The 27535-nt window shown below is 42.1% G+C and overlaps 1 protein-coding gene across 1 annotated transcript in view; it reads left to right on the top strand.

Annotated features, from left to right (window-relative positions):
- The window catches only part of abtb2b (ankyrin repeat and BTB (POZ) domain containing 2b), a 220103-nt gene that overhangs the window by 167619 nt on the left and 24949 nt on the right, over positions 1-27535 (top strand). The window contains exons 5-11 of the mRNA XM_072592641.1: positions 3491-3643; positions 4972-5137; positions 12105-12194; positions 12322-12423; positions 14297-14393; positions 21522-21657; positions 23223-23449. Of these exons, the coding sequence (XP_072448742.1) occupies positions 3491-3643; positions 4972-5137; positions 12105-12194; positions 12322-12423; positions 14297-14393; positions 21522-21657; positions 23223-23449 (971 nt within the window). The remainder of the gene's footprint in view (positions 1-3490; positions 3644-4971; positions 5138-12104; positions 12195-12321; positions 12424-14296; positions 14394-21521; positions 21658-23222; positions 23450-27535) is intronic.

The raw sequence follows: 27535 nt of genomic DNA, 5'->3' as shown, positions 1-27535 counted from the left end.
GTCCAGAATGTTGTGGTTTTCTTTCTGATTTCCACCATCCTTTTTATTTGTGAAGTACTTCATAATATTCCAATCATATTTGTACTGTTAAAAATATATTTCCTTCTTAAAATCTTTTAATCACAGATTTTGATCTGTGCCTAACTTTTTTAAACAATCATTCTGGAACTTGCTGTACCCATCAAAGAATCAAACTATTACAAATTTCTCCACTTCCCACCTTATCTATTCCAACCTATCGCCCCATGAATTGACTGCTCACCGTGCTCTCAAATCCAACCCTGACTGTGTAACTACAGCTGCTGATAAGGGTGGTGCTTTTGTAGTCTGGCAGACTGACTTCTACATTACAGAGGCTGAGCACCAGCCTATTTCCCCCAGACCATGACCCTACTATGAAACATCAGGCTACCATGTCTACAATGGTCACTAACCTCATTTCGTTTGGTGACCTCACCACCATTGCCTTTCTTCTGCATAAAGTGCAATTTTTTTTTCCCAGTTACCATGAGTTTTGAAGAAGGGTCTTTGGATCCAAAAAATGGACACTAACCTAATTTCATCTGGTGATCTTTCCTCCTCAGATGCTGCCAGGCCTGCTGAATAATTCTAGTAATTGCTGTTCTTGTTTCTGAGTTTCAGCATTCACAGTCCTTTTGGCTTTTTACAAATTAACTAATTTTGTTTAGTGCAGTTTGGTAGAATGTGGCTGTGGTGGCACTGACAAGTGTTGATGATGGCTGTGGTGGTGGTGGTGAAAGTGTGCTATAGTAAACAGCTCTCACTACTGCCCAAATCTTATCATAAAATGAGAACATAAGAAATTAGGGGTTTGCCATTCAGACCAGCAAGTTATCTTATTGTTATTCAGTAAGGTTTTGGTCACAAGAGAGACTGGTGCCAGACCCCAATCCTGCAAGAGCTGCTTATACCAGCTCTGACTGATGGCAGTTCCTGGGAAAGGTGATCCCTCCACAATCACAGTCAAGCAGCTGTGGCCATTTCAAAATGAAAGTAAAACTGATGTCTTTGTCAGAGGATGTCTCAATATCAAGGCACTATCTCTTCCTCCCTGATGGATCTGGAACTCCCACCTCAGGTTGTGGGGAGGCTGATGTGAGTGTACTGGAGCTCCTCCCAATGGTCCTCCAGTCTCCAAAACCTGCCCACTGTCTTTAATTGGGTATCAACTGCCACTGCTTGGTCCAACCTTTTAAAAATTCCATTGGATGTGTCCACTTCACAGCGTGCAAGGCAGTGAACTGGTGGCTGGGTTCTCTTCGCCAGAATTCAAAATCTCAGCTCAGAACCTGAGTCTAAAACCCAAAGTTGATAACACAATGTGCCACTGAAGAGTAGCTACTCTGCTTGAGGTGAAATCTTTCAGATGAAATGTTAAACAAAAGCTTTGTCTACTCTCTTTGATTAGCACCAATTCAAGTTATTCCCAGTGATGTGGCTAAAATTTATCCCTCAACAATGTCACAAAAACAAGCCTCTGGTCATTATCTTATTTCCATTCGTAGGAGCTTCCTGTGCACAAAGTTGTTGTGATGTATCCAAGGAGAAAGTGAGGACTGCAGATGCTGGAGATCAGAGTTGAAGAGTGTTGTGCTGGAAAAGCACAGCCGGTCTGACATCATCTGAGGAGCAGGACAGTTGACATTTCGGGCCTAAGCTCTTCATCAGGAATGAAGAGCTTATGCTTGAAATGTCAACTCTCCTGTTCCTTGGTTGCTGCCTGACTGGCTGTGCTTTTCCAGCACCACACTCTTTGACTGTGATGTAGCCTACATTTACAACAGTCAATAAATTCCAAAAAGATTTAACTGCCTATCAATGGGGATGTCCTGTGGCCATGCGAGGTGTATAAATAAAGGACTTCATTTGAGTAAAAACCAAGTATCCATAACTCTGTGGAAGATTTATAGCCTTTTGAGTAAAGACATTTCTTTTCATCTCAGTCCCAGCTCCCTGCTTGCTGATCATTTATACCCAGACTGTGACCCTGAGAACTAGACTCTCCAAACAGAGAAACATAAATCCAGCATCAATTCTGTCAAAGCCCTGAAGAATTTTTATATATTTCCATGAGATCATCTTTCATTCTTCTAAACTCCAGGGAGTATCAGCCTGGTCTCTTCATCTGAGGAACCAGTCTATTGCTTACATGGCCAGTAATATAAAATGTTTACAGCGAGGCTGGTTGAATACAATATGAGCAACAAGTGGACTGGGACAGTGGCTTAGTTGTTAGCACCAGGGACATAGGTTTGATTCCACCCTCATTTGACTGTATGTGTCGAGTTTGCATGTTCTCCCTTCTTCTGCGTGTGTTTCCTCCCCCAGTCCAAAGATGTACAGGTTAGGTGGATTGGCCATGTTAAATTGCCTATAGTGTCCAGGGGTGTATAGGCTTGGTGGGTTCACCACTGGATATGTTACAGGGACGAGGTGTGACGTGACCCTGGGTGGGCTGCTGTTCGTTGGTCAGTGTGGATTCAATGGGCCGAATGGCCTACTTCTATGATTTTATGAAGTGTTATGGTTTGTTGTTGGTTTCAGTATTACTCATTGTGTCTCCTCTGGTCAATATATTATCCACATCTCACAACTGTAAAATGAATGTTGATCATTTGTATGCTTTTAGAAGATATTTCATTACCCAGTCAGATATTTTTATGTTTTGTTGTAATCCATGGCATCATATTCCAAAATGTCTGTTACATAGTCGGTGGATATTTTTTAACTGCAAAAGAGAATGCCAGAGACCAATAAAGAGCCGACTTAACAATTTGAGCAGACAGTCTACCACAGAACTGAAAAATGAAAGGTGGCAAATATTTCAGTCCAATCACAATAAAAGTCACGAAAAGGGGGGTGATAGCGTATGTAGGGCTTGAACCTGCTGGAAATTAGCACATTAAATTATCGGTTAACTGAAACAACCTGTATACAAAATTCTGCAGAATATATTTCGGGTCAACCAGAGTCTATTCTGATGAAAACTAAAAGGTTAACTCTCTCTTTCTCTCACCACAGGTGCAGCTGAGTATTTCTCGCATTTTCTGACTTTCACTCTATGGAGTATTTTGCTTTTGTTTACAGGGTATGACTTAGCTATTCGTGTGGACTTTTGATTTCTTTCCTTTGGTTGTAAGATGTGGCGGAGTGTTATACTTTCCTGTGAGGAGCAATGGAATGTTTTGTTTCGGTACATATAAACTGTAGTTGCTGTCATGGTAGCAGCTTACGTCTACATTTGAATACAAAACCCAAATTTCTCTAATCATCATTCATTAGTCCGGCATCTGATGTGAGAAATCCGATAAACAATCCATTTTTGAACTACACCCAATGCTTGAAAATCTCCTTGTATCGTGGTGATCAAAACTAGAAACTGGCTCGGTCCTTTGTGGTCTGACTGTTGCTGCTTTAATTCATTTCAATGCCGTGTAGTATTCAGCGTTTCTGTTTTACTTTCCATCAGGCCGTTCATGTTGCTCCCTCCACTAATGGAGTGGATGAGAGTAGCCATCGCACATGCAGAGCATCGACGCAGTTTAACTGTCGACAGTGACGATGTGAGACAAACTGCTCGTTTGCTGCTACCAGGGCTGGATTGTGAACCACGGCAATTGAAGTACGTGCAGTTCTTATGTAAAAGCTATTTATGTGCCATTCCTTTATAAGAGCTGTGGTGGAGGGGAATAGGAATCTGCATTTGTATGTAGGCTGTAGCTTGGTAGATGATAAGGTGGTTGCCTGATTTACCTTCCCTCTTTGGCCCACAGTTATGAATGACCAGATTTGGAGACTGACCTGAATGATCTTTTCAGATTCCTCATCTCTTGTATTTAAAAAATTGCAGCGTGATTTCACTGTTCAAATGATCTAAGTTCCAAATGAACATTTCAAATGGGTATGCATTAACATTGTACAGCATAATTTCTAGATGGTAGTCAGTTATCATCAGAATATTGACTTAAACAGAAAAACTTAGTCTTCTCTGAAGTAATAAATTTATATTTTATTTTATTTATTAAATTTCATAAAGACATGGTAAGTGTTAATACACCAAGGGACAATTTCCTCTGGCTGTAATTTCTTATCAATTTTTACAATATGAGACTGTGTTTAAGTCCGTAGAAGTTTATATTGTATATAGAAACTAATCTCCTGCACAGGTTGAGCGCCCTGGGGTTTCAGAATCTAAGTATTTAGTAAATTTGACTTTGATTTTCATGCTCAATGACACAATCTGAATTCCACACCAGATTTAGAAACCTGACCTTGAATCATAGCTTCTCTGCATACTTGTCTCACGGTGTATGTTGCTAATTACAGTGTGTTATAAGCTGGATCATGAACAGATGGAAGGATATGAGATGTGACCTGGTCACCCAAATTCCCCTTCACCCTGGCAATCGCTGGCTGTGCAGCACCTGCAGCACAGATTGAAAGGACCCAGATGATTTGTTATCGTCAAGAGTTTTGTAAAAGAAAATGTATAGAAATTCATTTTAGCTCACGCTATGTGAGTGAATAATTTGGCTTTACAGACCAGGAAGATTCCCTGATTCTGTACTGAGTTAGCTAACTTGCTCTCGCCATAATATAATGAAGGTACTAAATGTTAGCACCCCTCCGATAAGGAGAGAGAAGTCTGCAGTGGGATCGGTATTTCTATGCCTGCCAGGTACAAGACAGGATTAAGCTTCACCAGGTAAAATTGCCTTTTGACACTCACTGGCCAGAAACATATGTCTTGAAAATGATCAGTTTGCAAAGTGACAACATAACTCACCATTAAACAGGAACTCTCCCAGTTAAATTACACTGTAACAAGAGATCAAGAGGAAGAAGAAAAGAGGAAAAATGTAAATTATAAAGAGCACCTAATTTTATTTCAATTGATTGAGTTTGGTTATACCTGCAGTCTAATCAAACATAAATATTACTTTTTCTTAGAACTGAAGACTGCTTCAGTTCATTTCGTAGACTGGATGCAAAAGCTGCTACTGCTAAGTTTCAGCAAGACCTTGGATTCCGTATGTTAAGCTGCGGCAGAACAGACCTGGTGAATCAGGCCATCGAACTCTTAGGACCCGATGGTGTTAACACCATGGACAACCAGGTGAAAGCTGCTTTTTCTTTCATTTTATGTGGGAAGTTTAGTGAGTCTCAGTAAAAAGTCTGATCAAAAGTAAAAAGATGATTCCTAATTCTAATATAAGCTGTACAACATGTCTGTCAAAGTGCACTTTCAGAAATACTTAAATGTGTTTAAATAAAAAGAAACAAGGGCTTGAATAAATATGCCACCATTCACGATTTCGAGATGTCTCAGAGGTTTACAGTCAATGAAGTCCATTTGAAGTGGAGTCACTGTTGTAATGTGGGAAACACGGCAGCCAGTTTGTGCACAGCCAGCTCTAAAGAACCACATTGTGGCAAAGACTAGAGACTCTATTTTGTGATGCTGATTGAGGGATAACTGTTGGCCAGGGCATTGGGGATAACTCTTTTGCTCTTGTTCAAAATAGTGCCATGGCAACATTTATGTCCACTGAGAGACATTATAGAGTTTTAACTTCCAGTTGAGAGTGCCAGCAACCGAGGCCCAAACAACTTAGACTTTGAATGAACATCTGCAAATGACCTATCTTCAGTTGTGGAAATCTTTATTCCTGCATGGGATGTGGGTGCCGCTGACTGGACCAGTGTTTGTTGCACATCCTGAATTGCCCCCGAGAAGGTGACGGAGCTGAAGTCTGGAATACCACAGACCTTGTGGTGTACAGAGGGTTGGTCACATTTGTATATGTAATGGCGTGACCACACCTGGACTGCTGTGTACAGATTTGTTCTCTTTATCGAACAAAGAATATAATTGTATTAGAAGCAGGTCAGTTACAGTTTGCAACTGATACCGAGGATGAGGAGATTATATAATGAGGAGAGATTGGATAGGTTGAATCTGTATCAGTTGAAGTTTAGAAGATCTTGCTGAAAGATTAAAGATCCTCCAGGTCTTGGAAGGGTGGATGCTGTGAAGGTGTTTCCCCTTGTCAAAGAGACTAGAAATAGGGGATAAAACTTGAAAAGGAGGTGTCTCCCATTTCAAACCAAGATGAGAATTTTTTTTCTCTTCAACAGTCATGAGTATTTGAAACTCTGTTCCTCAGACAGTGGAGAATCACTGAATGTTTTTCAGGCCAACATAGATCCTTGAGTAACAAGGGAGTCAGTAGTTAGCAAGTGTAGACAGAAAAGTGGAGTTAGATCAACCATGATCTAACACACACCATACACAAACACATTCAACATCCAAGTCCAAGAAGAAAAATGAAGACCCTGCAAAATTATGTCTAAAAAATACTTTGGCCAAGTGTTGTGACCATGTGAGGAAGGGGAATTGGCTCCTGTATTTATAATACTGGATTAGTGGTGCTGGAAGAGCACAGCAGTTCAGGCAGCATCCAACGAGCAGCGAAATCAACGTTTCGGGCAAAAGCCCTTCATCAGGAATAAAGGCAGTGAGCCTGAAGCATGGAGAGATAAGCTAGAGGAGGGTGGGGGTGGGGAGAGAGTAGCATAGAGTACAATGGGTGAGTGGGGGAGGAGATGAAGGTGATAGGTCAAGGAGGAGAGGGTAGAGTGGATAGGTGGAAAAGAAGATAGGCAGGTCGGACAAGTCAAGGAGACAGTAACTGAGCTGGAAGTTTGAAACTAGGATGAGGTGGGGGAAGGGGAAATGAGGAAGCTGTTGAAGTCCACATTGATGTCCTGGGGTTGAAGTGTTCCGAGGTGGAAGATGAGGCGTTCTTCCTCCAGGCGTCTGGTGGTGAGGGAGCGGCGGTGAAGGAGGCCCAGGACCTCCATGTCCTCGGCAGAGTGGGAGGGGGAGTTGAAATGTTGGGCCACGGGGCGGTTTGGTTGATTGGTGCGGGTGTCTCGGAGATGTTCCCTAAAGCGCTCTGCTAGGAGGCGCCCAGTCTCCCCAATGTAGAGGAGACCACATCGGGAGCAACGGATACAATAAATGATATTGGTGGATGTGCAGGTGAAACTTTGATGGATGTGGAAGGCTCCTTTAGGGCCTTGGATAGAGGTGAGGGAGGAGGTGTGGGCACAGGTTTTACAGTTCCTGCGGTGGCAGGGGAAAGTGCCAGAATGGGAGGGTGGGTCGTAGGGGGGTGTGGACCTGACCAGGTAGTCACGGAGGGAACGGTCTTTGCGGAAGGCGGAAAGGGGTGGGGAGGGAAATATATCCCTGGTGGTGGGGTCTTTTTGGAGGTGGCGGAAATGTCGGTGGATGATTTGGTTGATGCGAAGGTTTGTAGGGTGGAAGGTGAGCACCAGGGGCGTTCTGTCCTTGTTACGGTTGGAGGGGTGGGGTCTGAGGGCAGAGGTGCGGGATTTGGACGAGATGCATTGGAGGGCATCTTTAACCACGTGGGAAGGGAAATTGCGGTCTCTAAAGAAGGAGGCCATCTGGTGTGTCCTATGGTGGATCAACCAAACTGCCCCGTGGCCCAACATTTCAACTCCCCCTCCCACTCTGCCGAGGACATGGAGGTCCTGGGCCTCCTTCACTGCCGCTCCCTCACCACCAGACGCCTGGAGGAAGAACGCCTCATCTTCCGCCTCGGAACACTTCAACCCCAGGACATCAATGTGGACTTCAACAGCTTCCTCATTACCCCTTCCCCCACCTCATCCTAGTTTCAAACTTCCAGCTCAGTTACTGTCTCCTTGATTTATCCGACCTGCCTATCTTCTTTTCCACCTATCCACTCCACCCTCTCCTCCTTGACCTATCACCTTCATCTCCTCCCCCACTCACCCATTGTACTCTATGCTACTCTCTCCCCACCCCCACTCTCCTCTAGCTTATCTCTCCATGCTTCAGGCTCACTGCCTTTATTCCTGATGAAGGGCTTTTGCCCGAAACGTTGATTTCGCTGCTCGTTGGATGCTGCCTGAACTGCTGTGCTCTTCCAGCACCACTAATCCAGTATTCGATTTTCAGCATCTGCAGTCATTGTTTTTATCCTGTATTTATAATCCTGTCTTGATGAATTGCAACAAATTCATCAGTATGCAGCGACCATATTTCAATTAAAATATAATTAACTAGATCAAAATGAATAAGACAGACAAAGTTGTTGAATGAAAGAAAGAGGAATTTATTACTTATACCCCTGATCAACTAGATCAACCACAATCTTATCAAATTACAGGACAGGCCCAAGGGACCAAATGACTTACTTAATTTTTAAATTTGTATGTTTGCATTTAGTTTGACTTCCATAGAGACTTGTAGGAAAGTGGGGTCCAGTAATATACATTTCTCTGGCATTTGCAATCATGCAGAATAATGTATGATTCACAGGATGACACAAATTGTTTCAGAAGAAGGTCCGGTGTTAAGTGTGTTAGAAACAAGTTCTTTAAAATGAGGCATTTTTGAATTTTAACACTTTTTCAGCATTCTGGGTAATAAATTCCTCTTTTATTCAAGTAAACCTTGTAAGTTAGCTTCTTAATTTGGATCCAGTTAATTATATTTTAATTGAAATATGATAGCTACATGCTTAGAAACAATTTCAATATTTGTTGCGACTCATCAAGGTAGGTTTACAAACAGAGGAGTCGAAAAGTGTGGTGCTGGAAAGCACAGCAGGTCAAGCGCTATTTGAGGAGCAGGAGAATCAATGTTTCAGACATCAGCCCAAAACGTCAATTCTTCTCTCCTCAGATGTTGCCTGACCTGCTAAGCTTTTCCAGCACCACATTCTTCGACTCTGATCTTCAGCACCTGTGTTCCTCACTTTCTCCTTATAAACAGGGGAGTCAATTCCCCTTCTTCACATGGTCGTAACTTGTGGTCAAAATATGTTTTAGATATAATTCTGTTTTTTTCAGATTTTTTTCTGAAAAAAAAATTCAAGTTTCTTCTTGGACTTGGATTGTGCACATGTTAGTTTTCAAGAAGGATGATTGTGTATACTTGGACAGGTACAACCTTTTTATCAATCATCTTTGCAACTTCACTTGAAGTAGGCTTTGTTTGAAATTGTCACATTGTCTGTAAGGAGTAATTCAGTGAATGTGCCTGACCCCATCATCACCATCCCTGGATATGTCCCATTCACCTGCAGGTGTTAGCATATTGGTATATCATCAAGAGGGGCTTGCCTTAAGTGCTCTCATCAGTAATTCTGAACCCCATGAAGTCTCAGTATGTTACTGTGTGAAGCACACCAATTGGAGGAAGCACTCAAATTGGCAAGGGCACAGAATGTATTCTGGATGAAGGACATCAATGTCCATCACCAAAAGTGGCTCAGTAGCACCACTACTGATTGGTGGAATCTTCAAGGACAAAGCAGCTGGTGTAGGTCTGCAGCAAGCAATGAGGACACCAACAAGATGGAAAAATCGATTTGAAATCATCCTCCCCAATCTGCCTGTCCATAACTGTTAGTACGAGTGACCACTGCACAGTCCTCATGGAGATAAAGTCCTGTTTTCACATTGTGGATACCTTCTATTCTGTTGTGTTGCACTACCACCTTGCTTAATGGGGTGGATTTTGCATAGATCTAATGAACCAACTTGGGTCACCAGCAACAGAACTGAATTCAACTGCAATCTGTAATCTTGTGACATTCTCCACTCCACCCACCCCCACCCGACTTCTGTCAAAGCAGGGAACCAACTGCAATTCAGTGATGAATGCAAGAGGGTAAGCCAGTAGCAGAACTGAGCAAACTTAAGTAGTCATCAAGTTGGTGACGTTACAACACGGAACTACTTACATGTGAAGCATTGGAAGCAGCAGGCAATCAGCAGGCACAGATTGAATTTGACCTCTGCAGCTCTGCCACATCCAGTAATAGATGGTGATGGACAATTAAATAATTAACAAGAGGTGGAGTCTGCAATGATGGAAGAGTTTAGCATATTATTATTATTATTAAAGTCAAGGTTGAAGCACATGCATCAGTTTTCCACAGAAGTTCTCAGTGTCCACACTCCAAGGAAAAAGTACTTCATTGGCTGTTCAATGTTTTGTGCTCTGGGGTGTCCTGAGGTCCTAATGCTCAGTCATAAAATTAGATACTGTTCTTCCAGTTTGCATTAGGTACATTTAAACAATGTAGCAGACTGTGGTCAGAACTGTGAGCATGTGATGAGGTTGAGGGCCCCAATCATCAGTGTGAGGGAAGGGAACTCCTCAGTTGAGGAAAAAGGAAGACATGTCAGAAGTATCATTGGAACAGATATAACAGATGGATAAACTGAAGGAATGGAATGGAGTCCTTACAGGAGGCAAAATGTGAACAAGTGTAATTGAAGTAGCAGTGGGAGTCAATGAATATTATTAGACAAAATATCCCCATAAGTGGAGACCGAGAAGTCTACAAACACTCCTTGCCATCCTCCAGTGAAGCCCAATTCTAACTGGAAAAACAGCAAACCATTTTCTGACTAGGCACTTTATTGCCCTCGAGACTCAACAGTGAGTTCAACAACTTCAGACTTTGAAAGCTTCGTCAATTTCAGTATTTTTTTTTCCCCTTCTGCCCAGGTCTGCGACTTGTTTCCATGTTGCTGCTTTTAGTCAGCGCTGATCTTTTTGCTATTAATATCCACTCTGGACATATGCTTTGTCTCTTCCCTATAACCATTGCTACTCTCTCTGCCTTTCCTTCTGAGGCACCTTTGATCTCTAATCTCCCCTGCCTTTCCCTGACCTTCCCTCTTGTTCCACCTGCCCCTTGCCACTTTTTCAACACCATAAAACCCATCGCCTTTCCACCACACTTCTGAAGAAGTCGTACTTGAAATGTTAACTGTTTCACTCTCCACAGATGCTGCCAAAACTGCTGGGTCTCTCCAGCACTTTCTGCTTTTAACCACACGTTGCTGAAATCTTTACTGAACAAGTGTCTCAGAATTTTCCCTGCTATCATTGAGTCATAGAGATGTACAGCATGGAAACAGACCCTTTAGTTCAAATCGTCCATGCCGACCAGATATCCCAACCCAATCTAATCCCACTTGCCAGCACCCAGCCCATATCCCTCCGAACCCTTCCTATTCATATACCCATCCAAATGCCTTTTAAATGTTGCAATTGTACCAGCCTCCACTACTTCCACTGGCAGCTCATTCCAAACATGTACCATCCTCTGCATGAAGACGTTGCCCCTCTCACCCTAAACCGATGCCCTCTAGTTCTGGATTCCCCCACCCCAGAAAAAAGACTTTGTCTATTTATCCTATCCATATCCCTCATAATTTTGTAAACCTTTATAAGGTCAGCTCTCAGCCTCCGACGCTCCAGGGAAAACAGCCCCAGCCTGTTCAACCTCTCCCTATAGCTCAAATCCTCCAACCCTGGCAACATCCTTGTAAGTCTTTTCTGAACCCTTTCAAGTTTCACAACATTTTTCCGATAGGAAGGAGACCAGAATTGCACGCAATATTCCAACAGTGGCCGAACCAATGTCCTGTACGGCTGCAAGATGACATCCCAACTCTTGTATTCAATACTCTGACCAATAAAAGAAAGCATATCAAACACCACCTTCACTATCCTATCTACCTGCGACTCCACTTTCAAGGAGCTATGAACCTACACTCCAAGGTCTCTTTGTTCAGTAACACTCTCTAGGACCTTACCATTAAGTGTATAAGTCCTGCTAAGATTTGCTTTCCCAAAATGCAGCACCTCGCATTTCTCTGAATTAAACTCCATCTACCAATTCTCGGCCCACTAGTCTATCTGATCAAGATCCTGTTGTAATCTGAGGTACCCTTTTTTGGTGTCAGCTGCAAACCTACTAACTGTACCTCTTATGCTCGCATCCAAATCATTTATGTAAATGACAAAAAGTAGAGAACCCAGCACGGATCCTTGTGGCACTCCACTGGTCACAGCCTTATGAAATATAACTACAACTCGAGGGTAACTCATGTGCAGTTACAACATCCAATTGCTAACCAGTTAAAGTTTGTCATGTAGGTGTTTTAATATTGTTTCTCATTGATCTATTCCTTACTTCACTTTTTGAATATTATTTGCGCAGGGAATGACACCACTCATGTATGCCTGTGCTGCTGGAGATGAAGCCATGGTCCAGATGTTAATTGATGCTGCTGCGAACCTGGATCTTTCAGTAAGCCTCCATTTACTTTAGACAAGAAACTAATCAACAAAAACCAGCAGTTTGTTGTTTTGTATTTCTTGAAAATTCACATGAAGGACTTATAATAGAACAATTCTGTCTCATTTGGTCTGCTCAGCTCCCCAGCAACACTCAGAGATACCCCTCAGTGCATCCAGACAGCAGAGGCTGGACAGCTCTCACCTTCTCTGTTCTGCACGGACACATTCCTGTGGTTCAGGTAATAGAGAAACTAAAACCGGGATCAGGGACTGGCTGTGATTGGCTGCAATGGTTTTTGCGGTACAGGACATTTAATAACATTTGTGTTTTACTACTGATGATTTTTCTCTAAGAAAGGTTTCTTTCACTAGGCCAGAGAATGCTCTTTCTGAGGAGAATATAATCAATCTGGCAGCTGCCTCCTCTCCAGAGAATGAAACCGGCTTCTTGACAGAAAACAGAGGCATGTTTCTGGCTGGAGGAATGTTTGTAATGAAGTTCACCAGAGTCAATGCTGGCACTCTGGATCTTCCTGATATATCAGTAACCTAGACCTCAACATACAGGGCACCACTTCAACACATGTAAACTCTGGCTGCTTGCTGTCCTCCAAGTGACACCCATGTCAGTCTCCGCAGGGAGTGTGTTGTTTATTCTTCATCACTGTCTCCATTCTCTCCCTCTTGCTGTTTCTCCACTGCCTGGCTAGCTGCAGTACATCAGTCGTCAAATGCAGAAAGGCACAAGACTAGGGGTGTGATGACCAGGAGGATATGATAATTCTCAATGGCATGTGAATCATACCATCCGCAATAATCACTCTGGTGCCAGACAAGCTTTTCTCCACCAAGATAGGGACATCCAACCATGGCTTGTTATCTCCATTTAATATCAACATCTGCAAGAGATTCAAATGATTCAGTGAGTCTACCCCATTGTAAGTGATGTGGCTATCATAGTTGAAAAGTTGGAAGTGTGCACAGGCTTTGAGATGTGTTATGTTAAATGGGTGAAGTGTGGTTGTGTTAAGTGCATGAGATGTGATGAATATGTAGATATTGATCATATTGATGGAGATTGTGCTGTGATGCACTGAGCAGTGTATGAGGCTTGTGTTGCAGTTGATGGGATATGGCATTTTAAGATACGAGTGTTTTGGACTTGTCCTCTCAGTCTTTGGAGCTTGACATCTGACAAGGAACCGCACAGTCATCTGGTCTCACTGACATTGCAGACTTTGAGGACCACTTGTCCTGCACTCTGCCTCCTACACAAAGCCTGTAGAGTGAAGCAGCTATATCTCAATTTCACTGATTTTGTGTCATTTCTGAGTATTCCTCCTGTCAAAGTCACTTTCAGAATGACAACCGGAATCTGTTAGAGCTAGAATGCACCTTCACTTCAAGCAGTGCATTTTCCCTTGGCATGAGGCTCTGTGCTCAAAGATGCAGCCACTCAGCAACACAGATGGCCATAGCAGGAAGTTGTCATTCTTTAGGCAGCATGAACTGTCCACATCAGAAGTAGTGAATATAGTATAATGCAGAGTGTGATCCCATCACACATTTTTGTGCCCTGTCTATTTCTCTCCTCCAGTGTTCTAGTGGGTTTGTTCCCATTGCCAGACAATCAGGAATCCTGTTTGGCAGCTTCCTTCACATTGTCTATATGCTGGTCTGTAGTGGCATCACCTCAGAAATTGGGATCCACAAGGCAGTGGCTAAAGTCTCTGTATTTCTCTGTAAACTATTGGATATGCTGCACTATGGACTTTTCGAAGTTTGAGGTTAGAGAAGGCTAGCAGTGGGGTGTGTGCCTGGTGGCCGCAGCTCATTTTGTTGCTATTCAGTAATCACTCCCAAAACTGTTGGTGTTCGGACATCAGGTAACGTTTAAATCAAGCCCAACCAAAGCCGTTCTGTACTTTGACAGTGTAGCAGTGGTCACTATCTATGCTTCCATGTGAAGGCTGATAGCTGGGCTAAAGGAAAAGAGAAAAAAATATAATCCAAGAAGATGCTACCCTAAATTAATAGTTTTCTTGCTTTTTACGTTCTCAGTGTTGAAATAACATTCTCTTTATTTGCATTACCTTTGTTTGACCCTCACAGCTTCTGCTTGATGCTGGAGCCAATGTGGAAGGTGGACTTGTTAATGCTGGGGAAGATAATTGTGCAGAAACACCACTTCAGTTAGCTTCAGCAGCAGGTAATCTCTCATCCTTTCTCTCTATCTCCTCCACAACCCTTCCCCCATGAATACTCGTGATTTAAAGGAGCAGTAGTCTCTGATTCACCTTTATAACACACTGCCATTTTGTTTTATATCCAGCAGCTTGATGTGCGGCAGATGATGAATCACCTTCATGTGTTCACAAGATAGATAGGGATGGGAGAAGCCGATGGGGCCCATTCTAGCTCATTGATTCAGAACTAGCTGACAGTCCATCTATCACAGTTTCGAGCACTTCTTAAATGATTCCAGGGCTTTTGCTCCATTCCCTTAAAGTGAATCTTATTGATACTGAGGGACTACTGCATTATTTTTGCTTTTGCAATGCTGTGAATTAGAATAAATATTGAATAGCTTTGTTATTCAGCTACCCTGGTTGCTGAAGAGGTATTTGTATCCAATTCACAGCTAAATATGAAACATGGTCATTGGGCAGTATCAAATGCTGTCAAATGTAGTGGACAAGAAAAAGGCTGGTCTGTTTGACAGTTTGATTCTGTATCATACGATAGTGCCTAAAGATATGGTTTCACTAGAATTAAAATTTCTTAAAGCACATGATATTGCCATGTCACCTGGAAACTCAAGAATAGGGTAAGACTTCACACATCCAACATTCAAATACAATGGTTTTTTGATTCAGTAAAAGCAGCTCAAATTTCTTTCAAACCATTGTCCTATCCCCTGTAGAAGTGCCTTCTGACATTTCATTAGGATCCCCACAGTGAGGAACAGACCCTTCAGCCCAACAAGTCCACACTGATCCTCCGAAGAGTAACCCACCCAGATCCATTGCCATACCCATATTTACCCCTAACTAATGCACCTAAACTTCACATCCCTGAAAACTAGGGGCAATTTACCACAGCCAATTTACCTAACCTGTGGGAGGAAACCGGATTACCTGGAGGAAACCCACGCAGACATGCGGAAATTGTGCAAACTCTAAACAGACAGTCGCCCAAGGCTGGAATCGAACCCAGGCCACTGGCGCTGTGAGGCAGCACTGCTGACCACTGAGCTACCATGCCACCACCACCCCCCCCCCCCGCCCCCCTGCAATCCGTACTTGATGACTTCTGTTGGAGGTGAATATCACACAGAGGTGACATCATGTGCCAAAAGCTTAAAGAAAGACTTCATCTTTATATCTATTATATAGATTGGGGTAAATTCAATTTATCCACCGATATTTTTGTAGCATTTCATTTGTGAAGATATGTGTAAAGGTCCAGTAACAGAGGATCCACTAGTCACAGTTCATTGGATATCCAAAGTGTGAAGTATTTTCTGATGTGCTTTTGCAAGGCAATACGTTTCTTTTAGAGATGACCAAAGCATGTGGATTTGACAAGTAGCTTTAAGAAATATTTAATCTTTGCTGTTTACAAGTTCACTGATAACACCATCATAGTCGGTCGAATCTCAGTTGGCGACAAAACAGACTACAGACAGAAGGTAGAAGACCTGGAAAATGGTGCACTGAGAACAACCTAGCTCTCAATGCCAGCAAAACCAAGGAACTCATCATTTTAACAGCACAGAGGTGGAACGAGTGGAGAGTGTTAAGTTCCTGGGAGTGGTCATCCACAACAAGCTTTCTTGGACTCTTCATGTGGACGCACTGGTTACAAAGGCCCAACAATGTCTCTTCTCCCTCAGGCAGCTGAGGAAATTTCGCATGATGGCGAATACCCTTGCCAACTTTTATAGGTGCACCGTCGAGAGCATTCTGTCTGGATGTATCACTACCTGGTTTGGAAACTGTACTATTCAAGATCGGAGACGGTTACAGAGAGTGGTGAACTCGGCCTGGACAATCACAAAGGCCAACCTCCCATGTATAGAATCCATCTACCAGGCCCACTGTCAAGGAAAGGCCGTCAACATTCTTAAGGACCCGTTCCATCCTGGCAATGTTTTTCGACAACCTCTACCATCGGGGAGAAAGAGCAGAAGCCTGAACACACGCACCAGCCGGTTTAGAAACAGTTTCAACCCTACTGTTCTTAGAATACAGAATGGACTCACAAACCCTTAACATTCGCCTGTAACCGTGTTTTTGTTTTTGTCACTGTTTACCGATTATTACTATCCATGCTACTTAACTCTGTGACCTGCCTGTATTGCTTACAAGACAAAGTTTTTCACTGTGCCTCGGTACATGTGATAATAAATTCAATTCAATTCAAATCAATTCATGTTCTGTTAGACTGTAATATGGAATACAGACCTACAGAACAGCAGCTAGTTGAAACCAGTATGATATCACGAAATGGTGGTAGTTGGATGGATGGCCGGATGGAGTTCCATCCTCAGTTTTACTTCTGTCTATTTCACAGACTGTGTCTTATCACTGGAAACATCCTGTTCTTTCACTGGATCTCTGCTAGTGCCCAGCTCTCTGCAGCAGGATGAAGTAATCAGCATATACAAACTAAACTATACATCAAGGACATCTCTGAAATGACTACCAGACTTTGACTCTTGGCACCACGGTAGCCCACAAACTTACCAGCATGCTTAAACAGCGGCTGATGAGCCTAAAGGATCCAACACAAACAAACAACAAAACAAATGTTATTTACAAAATACCCTGCAAGGATTGTAACAAACACTGCACCGGCAGACAGGCAGAAAATTAGCCACCAGGATACACAAGCACCAATTAATCACCAAGAGACAACCTATTATCACTAGTATCCTTACATATAGATGAAGAACACTACTTCGACTGGGACAACACATCCATGCTAGGACTGGCTTAAGAGAGACATGCACGGGAATTCTTAGAGGCCTGGCATTCAAACCAGAACTCAATCAATAAAGACATCGATTTGGACCCCATTTACTAACTTCTGAGAAAAAGAACTGGAAATGATATCACCCATGTTAAGAGACCAAGACACATAAATAGAAAGCAGGACATAACACCAGTGCTTCACCAGAGCCTCACTGATGATGCTGCCTAGCATGGTGATGGAACATCTGAAAACAAACCTTCCAGCTCAGTGAGCAAACTTACAACCACAACACAAACTAAACCAGCCAATTATTTGAATCAAAAACATGGTATTTATACAAAACGTGCACTGGTGTCACCATTTGAGAGGTGATACACAAAAAGGTTTTCTATAATTAGTCAAACATCTTATTTCATTTCTATCCCTTCCATTTCCATGAATGACTGACTGTGCCAGAGAGCTACTGAGCCCAACATAATGGGCAAAACTGAGGACTATGAGCATTGATTGGAAATGTTGCAATGATTAACTAATTTTAGCTGTGTAACATTTCTGTTTTACTCTGCTAGTTTATCGGTAATTTATCAGTACAATTTGTTTAAATGGCAATATTCAGAAAGATCAATAAACTGGAAGAAAAAATTAATTAGAATTAATATAACAATTGCAGAAGTATGTGGAAGACATTGCTGCAAGCTTTATGTACCACTGATAAGTCTTACTGTATAAAGTATGACGGATTGCCTCAAATAATCTGTAACGTTATACAGATGTTCTCTGGAATCCAGTGACCTTGAAATCATCATATCTTCTGGTTTCCATTAGATGATAAGAAGCAGACTATCAGGAAACAAGCACCCAAACAAAACTCATATGGGGCTGAATTAATGTTTAAGAGTTCTTGACAGATGTGTTGCACACGCGAAAGCTCTGGTCTTTATCTGACACAGACCATTTTGTCAGCTGTCCCTAGCCTCCAAATACATCACAGTAAACTGCAGCCATGTATACAGCTGAGCTACATCGAGGAAAACCCAAGCATGGTAGCCTTGCCTGAAATAAACCATGCATTTATTTTTGGTCAACCTCAAAGTAAAGGTAGCAAGTTCATTCACATTTAAATGAACCAAATAGCCTTGTCTGCAGCTCAATAATCACTGCACAATCGGTATTAAATAATGCATCTGAACAAACAATGGCAAAGATATTTTTGCTAAAGTTGTTTATGAATTTAATATTAATTATTGATTAATGATTTGGAATTGCTGATTGTGCAGAATTTCACATTAGAAACCGTCATAATTACCAAAATGGTAAGGATTTATTGTGATATGAAAGTCTTTGTTTCTTCTAAAGCCATCAGACACTTATGACTCAAGCTTGGATTCACAGAGTCATTACTTCCTAGCTTTCTGATCTGTTCTACTTTTATCTGTAGTGCAGTGCATATGGGTGTTAATAATAAAAAATTGAACGAGATCTGTATCGAAATAGGGGACAAGGGTCAATTATTGTCCAAGATGAAGTACTTCCTATTTCCTACAGTAACGGAGGCCATCTAAATAATTCATTGTCTCCATTCTGAGTCCACCAAAATTACAGACAGAGCAAAATACCTTTACTCTACTTTTTCTGCTGATTGCTTAAAATTGAAAATGTACTCTTCGATCCAAATCTCTTTACCAGAAATGAATGCTGTCAGCCAGCTTATGAATATATTAAAGTATACTTGTCCATCTGTTCCTGTGCTTACAGTGAACGTGCCAGCATTGTATGTTGTGCTCAATTTATTTTATGTCGCTTTACTGCGTAAAATCACTGCAGCAGTCACTATGTTAGTAAAAAACTAAACAGGCATTACAATGAAGGAAAAAAAAATTTTAAAAGACAAAACGGCTTTTTGTTCTGTGTGTAATTATTCTCCGAGTATATACAAATATTGTAATTAAAAATATACTTTGAAGCTTCTTCATATTTGGTTGTCCTCTAATGACACAGAGTTGATTCATTAAATGTCAGAGCCATGCTAGGCTCTGGGCAATGGAGGAAAAGAAGCTCAGAATTACATCAACAACAGCGTTCATTTGTATAGCACCCTGAACACAAGACAATCCATTCTTTGCAGCATTCTAAAACAAAATTTGGCACAGAGCCATATAAAGCAGTGAGGGCAAATAGCCAAAAGCTTGGTCATCAAGGTATATTTTTTAGGAGGACCTTTGAAGGAAGAATGTGAGGTATAGCTAATGGCCATAAGCAGCCGTTCTTCAGTTAGCATGAAGAGAATCATTGGTGATGTTACATGAACTCTCTATTCCTGCCTTAGCCCAGGTAATAAGTATGCTGGGAAAGTATTTCACCAAAATGAAACTTTTTGTTCCCAGAATGTGGAATGACAGCCAGGGTGGGGTAGGGAGTGCAATGTGAGCGCCAGGGACCCGCAAAGGAGACAGGTTCATCATTTGTCCAGACAGCAGTCCACCAGGTTTCACCTGATGGCTGGGCATAGCCCCAGCCTCCTTCAGCTACAGCTAAAATGCAGGAAACAGGGGTTCTCTTGAGTTGCACCCAAGCTGGGATTGTGGGGTGGCAGATAAGTGCAGGGAATAGTGCTAATATGACAGTGCCCAACTTTATTGCCCCACCACCCTTCTACTAGCCGGTTCCACAAAGGGGCATAAAATTCTGTTCATAGAATCATTTCTGCAACACTTGATAACAACTTTTCTTAATACAGTACCTTTAACGTGAATACAATATCCACAGGGACTTTCACAAAAACATTATAAAACACAATATGACATTAAGGAGTTATTAGAAAAGATGACCAAGAGCTTGGTTTTACGGAGCATTAAGGAATCACTTAAAAGACAGAAAGTAGAGGCCAAGAGATTTAGGGAAAAAAAATCCCAAGGAGATTAGAGAGAGAAAGAAAGAGGCAAGGTGTTGAAGGGATTTGAAAACATGTGAGAATTTTAAGTTGGAGGTGTTATTTAACCAATAGAGACCCAAGGAGCAACATTTTCACATAGAGGGTGGGATGTGTATGGAATGAGCTGCCAGAGGAAGCGGTGGAGGCTGGTACAATTGCAACATATAAAAGGCATCTGGATGGGTATATGAATAGGAAGACTTTGGAGGGATATGGGCCTGGTGCTGGCAGGTGGGACTAGATTGGGTTGGGATATCTGGTCTGCATGGACACGTTGGACCGAAAAGTCTATTTCCCTGCTGTACATCTCTATGACGCTATTATTCTAAGTACAGGGGTGATGGCAATTTGAATATAGTGCCATTGAACTTGAAACATTAAATTAGTTTCTCTCTCTACAGATGCTGCCTGACCTGTTATATTTCAGATCTCCAGTTTCCTCAGTTTTATTTTTATTTGGATGTGGTGCATCTTTGCTCAGAGGCAACATTTTGGAAGATAGGCGAATGAAGGATAGACTTCGTGATGCTGGCTACAAGTATATTAGAATAGTCAGATCCAGTGATTACAAAAACATGATTGAGAGTTTCAGTGGTGGATAAACTGGGTAGGGTGCAGTCAACAAATGTGATGAAGGTGGAAAAAGGTGACGCAGATATGTGATTGATAACACAGCTAACATGATTGTGAACAGTCTGGTATGGCCTTTGATGTTTGCCAGTTGCAGGGAAGCTGAGTTTGTGGCAGAGATTTCACAAATGGCTCTGGCTCTACCGCTGCCTCTGCCTATGAAAAACATGAAAAAAGCACGTTTCTCCTAACCCCTCTCCCCACTCAAGGAATCACAGAGGAATGTTTTTTTAATTTCTCACCCTTTCAGTGTCAAAGCTGCTTCTATCCCTCCAAAACATTTCCTTTCCTGATTCCAATATGCAAAATGTAGCTTGCATCATTTCCATGAATGGAAAAGGTGGGCAGAAGGAAAATGAAAAATAAATTCAGCAAAAAAAAAGCAACAATGCTGAAGCATGAAACCAATATCTGACAGAGCAACTTGAACAAACACTCAGGAATGCAATCTATCAGAAGTCAGAAAGTACCCTCTCATTATTGTCTGTCTTAAATGGGGGTTGTGGGTAACACGATCATGTGCACTTCAGGTCAGGAAATACTGTCCCCTGCAAGCACAAAATGTGTAATATTCAAGCCAAGAGCTCTCAGTGTTATTAAGCAAGATTTCTTAAACATGCAGATGCAAAGGTTGCATTCCCTCAGCCCCAAAGTATCTGCACTAAACCAGAAAATTTCACCTAATATTCCATTACTGTGAAGAGGTGCAGGAATATGTCAGCTGAGTATTGCTCCTGTTGTCTTTCCTGTGACATTGTTTTTGTATTACTGAACATTACACATGATGCCTCTCTCTAGGTAACTACGAGTTGGTTAGCCTCCTGCTCAGCAGAGGTGCAGATCCTCTACTAAGTGTACTTGATAGAAATGGGATGACATCAGTGCTACATGAGAATATGAACTGCTTTAGCCATGCAGCTGCTCATGGACACAGGTAAGCAGCATAGTATTCGTGTGTGGGTGAGTCAAGGGTAAATTGATGCAGTTCCACATCTTTTGGACCGTGTAAAATACCACCATTTTTAATTGGAGATACATGTCCTTATGCCAAATTTGTCGAGGTGCAGTTTTTTCTTTACTGTTTATTTAGAAAGTTCTCTTCAGTTGGAATGAAAGTGTGAAAGACTGACTTGTATCTGTGCTGGACTAAGCACTTAATCTTCCAGAATAAATGTTACTCAAAAAATTTTAATAAGATAATAATTTGTTGCTAAACAGGACTTACTCATACTGAGAATTGTTCACAAATGTATAATTTTACTGACTATAGGAAATGGAATGCAAGATTGGAGAACTTAATCGTCAGGAAAAGCATATGTTTATGTTACATCTTTCATGATCACCAGATGTCTCAAAGTGCTTCCCAGGCAATGAAATACTTCTGAAATGTGTAGTCACTGTTGTAATGTAGGAAATGGTATTGAATTAAATAGCACTAAAAGCGATCAATGAAGAAGTGGTAATGAGTTTGTCACAAGAATTCATGCATAGCAAATCACTCAGCTTCAATTAAGAACAGAAAATTGTAAAGGTGATCTATAGATCAGCAAGCAATGGGAAAATACAGTAATTTCGAGTGAGACTGTCACAATTCTTCATATAGATCAGACTTAAATGTTATCCCCTCTCTCAGAGATGCTGATTGGCTTTCAATACATCTTTATGTAGATATTTATCATATCCATGTAATGCAGAAGAGCATGGACTTGACGTGTTTTTGACCACTGAGCGATATATTGGATTTATCAGTGTTGTAGCCAAAAATCTGTTCATTATTAACAACAACACTTGATATCCTAAATCATCAGCTAAGCTTAAAGACTAGCATTTATTGACAGAACATTTCCTTTCTTGAGTAGGCAACTTGAGCTAAATAAAAACTGAAAGAACTGCGGATGCTGGAAATCAGGAACAAAAACAAAAATTGCTGGAAAAGCTCAGCAGGTCTGATAGCATCTGTGGAGAGAAATTACAGTTCACATTTCAGGTCCAGTGAACCTTTCTAGAACAGATGCTAGCTAGGAAAGTGTTGGTTCTTCTGCAGAAGATACAGTGGGGGAAGGGCTTAACGAGTACATAATGGGTGGGGATTGGGCCAAATGGGAGAGAAGAACAGTTGGACTATCCGGCTGGGCTGAATGGCGTGAATAGCCATCAATGAGGACTGTTACTGACTGTTAGTAGTTATGTGCAGCATCAGACCATGTAATAACAAGACCTTGTGTTTGGGGGTTGGAGTAAGGATATGGGAGAAAGTGCCTCAAACCCTGAAGTTGGTGAAGGGAGATTCAGTATCGAGATCAACAACTTTAGAACTTGAGGCACTTTCTCTCAGACCTGCTGAGCTTTTCCAGCAATTTCTGTTTTTGGAACTTTTTATGCTCTCGAATAACAGATTGTATTTTTCTTGTGCTTTTTCCAGATTGTTGGGTTCAATGAAAGAATCAATAAAATAATGTTTAGTTTTAATATTTGTTTCATTGTTCCCCATATAACCAGAAATGTGCTGCGCAAGTTGCTTACACCACCCCAAGCTCCAAAGACTGATGTATTATCTCTGGAAGAAATCTTAGCTGAGGGATTTGAGAGTGATACTTCAAGCATGGGAAGTATAAATGAAGGACAGGTTAAACTCTGCAAAGCCAGAATGAAGGCTTTACAAGAAGCTATGTACTACAGTGCTGAACATGGTTACCTTGATGTCACCATGGAATTGAGGAATCTTGGTAAGTGTGTTTTAGTTTCTTTTTTTAAGAGATTTAGACAATAGACAATAGATGCAGGAGTAGGCCATTCAGCCCTTCGAGCCTACACCGCCATTCAATATGATCATGGCTGATCATTCCTAATCAGTATCCTGTTCCAGCCTTATCTCCATACCCCTTGACTCCACTATCTTTAAGAGCTCTATCCAATTCTTTCTTAAATGAATCCAGAGACTGGGCCTCCACTGTCCTCTGGGGCAGAGCATTCCACACAGCCACCACTCTCTGGGTGAAGTAGTTTCTCCTCATCTCTGTCCTAAATGGTCTACCCCGTATTTTTAAGTTGTGTCCTCTGGTTCGGCATTCCCCCATCAACGGAAATATGTTCCCTCCTGCCAGAGTGTCCAGTCCTTTCATAATCCTATACGTTTCAATCAGATCCCCTCTCAGTCTTCTAAACTCAAGGGTATACAAGCCCAGTCGCTTCAGTCTTTCCGTGTAAGGCAATCCTGCCATTCCAGGAATTGACCTCGTGAACCTACGCTGTACTCCCTCAATAGCCAGAATGTCTTTCCTCAAATTTGGAGACCAGAACTGTACACAGTACTCCAGGTGTGGTCTCACCAGGGCCCTGTACAGCTGCAGAAGCACCTCTTTGCTTCTATACTCAATCCCTCTTGTTATGAAGGCCAGCATGCTATTAGCCTTCTTCACGACCTGCTGTACCTGCATGCTTGCCTTCATTGACTGGTGGACAAGAACACCCAGATCTCTCTGAACAGCCCCTTTACCTAATTTGATACCATTGAGGTAGTAATCTGCCTTCCTGTTCTTGCCACCAAAGTGGATAACCAGACATTTATCCACATTAAACTGCATCTGCCATGCATCTGCCCACTCACCTAACTTGTCCAGGTCACCCTGTAATCCCCTAACATCCTCATCACATTTCACCCTACCACCTAGCTTTGTGTCATCAGCAAATTTGCTAATGTTATTGCTGATACCATCTTCTATATCATTTACATATATTGTAAAAAGCTGCGGTCCCAGCACGGATCCCTGCGGTACCCCACTGGTCACTGCCTGCCATTCCGAAATGGAGCCGTTAATCACTACCCTTTGTTTCCTAATAGCCAACCAATTCTCTATCCAATCTAGTACTTTGCCCCCAATCCCGTGCGCCCTAATTTTACTCACTAACCTCTTGTGTGGGACTTTATCAAAAGCTTTCTGAAAGTCCAGGTACGCTACATCCACTGGATCTCCCTCGTCCATCTTCCGAGTTACATCCTCAAAAAATTCAAGAAGATTAGTCAAGCATGATTTCCCCTTCATAAATCCATGCTGACTCTGTCCTATCCTGTTACTATTATCCAGATGTGCCGTAATTTCATCCTTTATAATAGACTCCAGCATCTTTCCCACCACTGAGGTCAGACTAACTGGTCTATAATTTCCTGCTTTCTCCCGCCCACCCTTCTTAAAAAGTGGCACAACATTAGCCGCCCTCCAATCCTCAGGAACCGACCCCGATTCTATTGAACTCTGGAAAATAATCACCAGCGCATCCACGATTTCCCGAGCCACCTCCTTCAGTACCCTGGGATGCAGGCCATCAGGTCCCGGAGACTTATCAACCTTCAGACCTAACAGTCTCTCCAACACCAAATCCTGGCAAATAGAAATTCCCTTAAGTTCAGGTCCTTCAGCCACTGTTACCTCAGGGAGATTGCTTGTGTCTTCCCCAGTGAACACAGATCTGAAGTACCCATTTAATTCCTCTGCCATTTCTTCGTTCCCAGTAATATATTCCCCTGCTTCTGTCTTCAAGGGCCCAATTTTTGTCCTAACCATTTTTTTGTCTTTCACATACCTAAAGAAGCTTTTACTATCCTCCTTTATATTCTTGGCCAGTTTACCTTCGTACCTCATTTTTTCTCTGCGTATTTCCTTCTTACTAATCCTCTGTTGTTCTTTAAAAGCTTCCCAGTCCTCCGTTTTCCCGCTTATCTTCGCTAAGTTATACTTTTTCTCTTTTAACCTTATATGTTTCTTTACTTCCCTCGTCAGCCACGGCCGCCCATGTCTCCTCCTGGGATCTTTCTTCCTTTTCGGAATGAACTGATCCTGCATCTTCTGCATCATACACAGAAATATCCGCCATTGTTCCTCCACGGTCTTCCCTGTTAAGGTATTGAACCATTGAACTTTGGCCAGTTGCTCCCTCATAGCTCCATATTTCCCTTTATTCAACTGAAATATTGTCACTTCAGATTGTACCCACTCCCTCTCAAATTTATAAGAACAACGAACAATACAGTGCAGGTACAGATCTTCTGGCCCTCCAAGTATGTGATGATACATTTTGCCCTTCCTTCCTAAAACTGTCTTCACTTACAGGTGTTTCTTGAATGTTGTTATTGTATCTGCTTCCACCACCTCCTCTGCGAGCATGTTCCAGGCACTCACCACTCTTCATGTGAAAAATTGGCCTCACACATCTCTTTTAAACTCCAACTACCCCCCACCATACCAACAACTTGTGTCCCCTAGTAATTGACCCCTTCATCCGAGGAAAAAGCCTCATACTTTCCACTCTATCCATGCCATTCACAATCTTGTGAACTTCTATTAGGTCGCCCTTCAACCTTCTGCATTCTAGTGAAAACAAACCCAGTACACCCAACCTTTCTTCATAGCTAAAATCCTTCAGACAGGGTAACATCCTGGTAAACCTTTTCTGTACCCTCTCCAAGGCATCCACATCCTTTTGGTCATGTGGTGACCAGAACTGTATGCAATATACCAAGTGTAGCCTAACTAAAGTTCTCTAAAACTGCAGCATAACTTTTCTATCCTTATACTCAATGCCCCTTCCAATGAAGGGGAGCATGCCATAGGCCTTTCTTACTGCCTTATCTACCTGTGCTGCCATCTTCAGTGAGCTGTGGATCTGCACACACAGATTCCTGTTAGCTTTGTGATTTAGACAATTTTTCATTGATACTTCAAGTTACTTTCTAAATTGAATGTAGGGATGAGTGTCAGCGGGCACTTTAACCTCAAAGGTTTTCAAAGCTGAGTTTGGACCTGAGCTTGTCCAGTTCATAGAGTCATAGAAGACGTACAGCACGGAAACAGACCCTTCGGTCCAACTCGTCCAACCTGATCAGATATCCTAACCTAAGCTAGTCCCCCTTGCCAGCACTGGGCCCATATCCCGCCAAACCCTTCCTATTCATATACCCATCCAGATGCCTGTGAAAAGTTGTAATTGTATCAGCCTCCAACACTTCCTCTGGCAGCTCATTCCACACACACACCATACTCTTCGTGAAAATATTGCCCCTTAGATCTCTTTTATATCTTTCCACTCTCATCTTAAACCTATGCCTTCTAGTTCTGAGCTCCCCCACACCAGGGAAAAGACCTTGTCTATTTACCATACCAATGCCCCTCATGATTTTATAAACCTCTATAAGGTCAACCCTCAGCTTCCGATGCTCCAGAGAAAACAGCCCCAGCTCAAATCCTCCAACCTTGGCAGCATCCTTGTAAATCTTTCCTGAACCCTTTCAAGTTTCATAACATCCTGCTGATAGGAAGGAGACCAGAATTGCACGCAATATTCCAAAAGTGGCCTAACTAAAGTCCTGTACAGCCGCAACATGACCTCACAACTCCTGAACTCAATACTCAAAGTATACCAAACACCTCCCTCACTATCCTATCTACCTGCAACTCTACTTTCAAGGAGCTATGAACCTGCATTCCAAGGTCTCTTTGTTCAGCAGCACTCCGTAGGACCTTACCATTAAGTGTATAAGTCCTGCTAAGATTTGCTTTCCCAAAACCTAGCACCTCGCATTTATCTAAATTAAACTCTATCTGCCACTCCTCAGCACATTGGCCCATCTGATTAAGGTCCCGTCGAAATCTGAGGTAACCTACTTTGCTGTCCAATACACCTCCATTTTGATGCCATCTGTAAACTTACTAACTATGCTTCTTATGCTCACGTCCAAGTCATTTATATAAATGATAAAATATTGTGGACCCAGCACCGATCCTTGTGGCACTCCACTGGTCACAGGCCTCCAGTCT

This window comes from Chiloscyllium punctatum, chromosome 22, assembly GCF_047496795.1.
Source record: "Chiloscyllium punctatum isolate Juve2018m chromosome 22, sChiPun1.3, whole genome shotgun sequence".
Lineage (NCBI taxonomy): Eukaryota > Metazoa > Chordata > Chondrichthyes > Orectolobiformes > Hemiscylliidae > Chiloscyllium > Chiloscyllium punctatum.
This window is presented reverse-complemented; position numbering and strand designations above follow the sequence as displayed.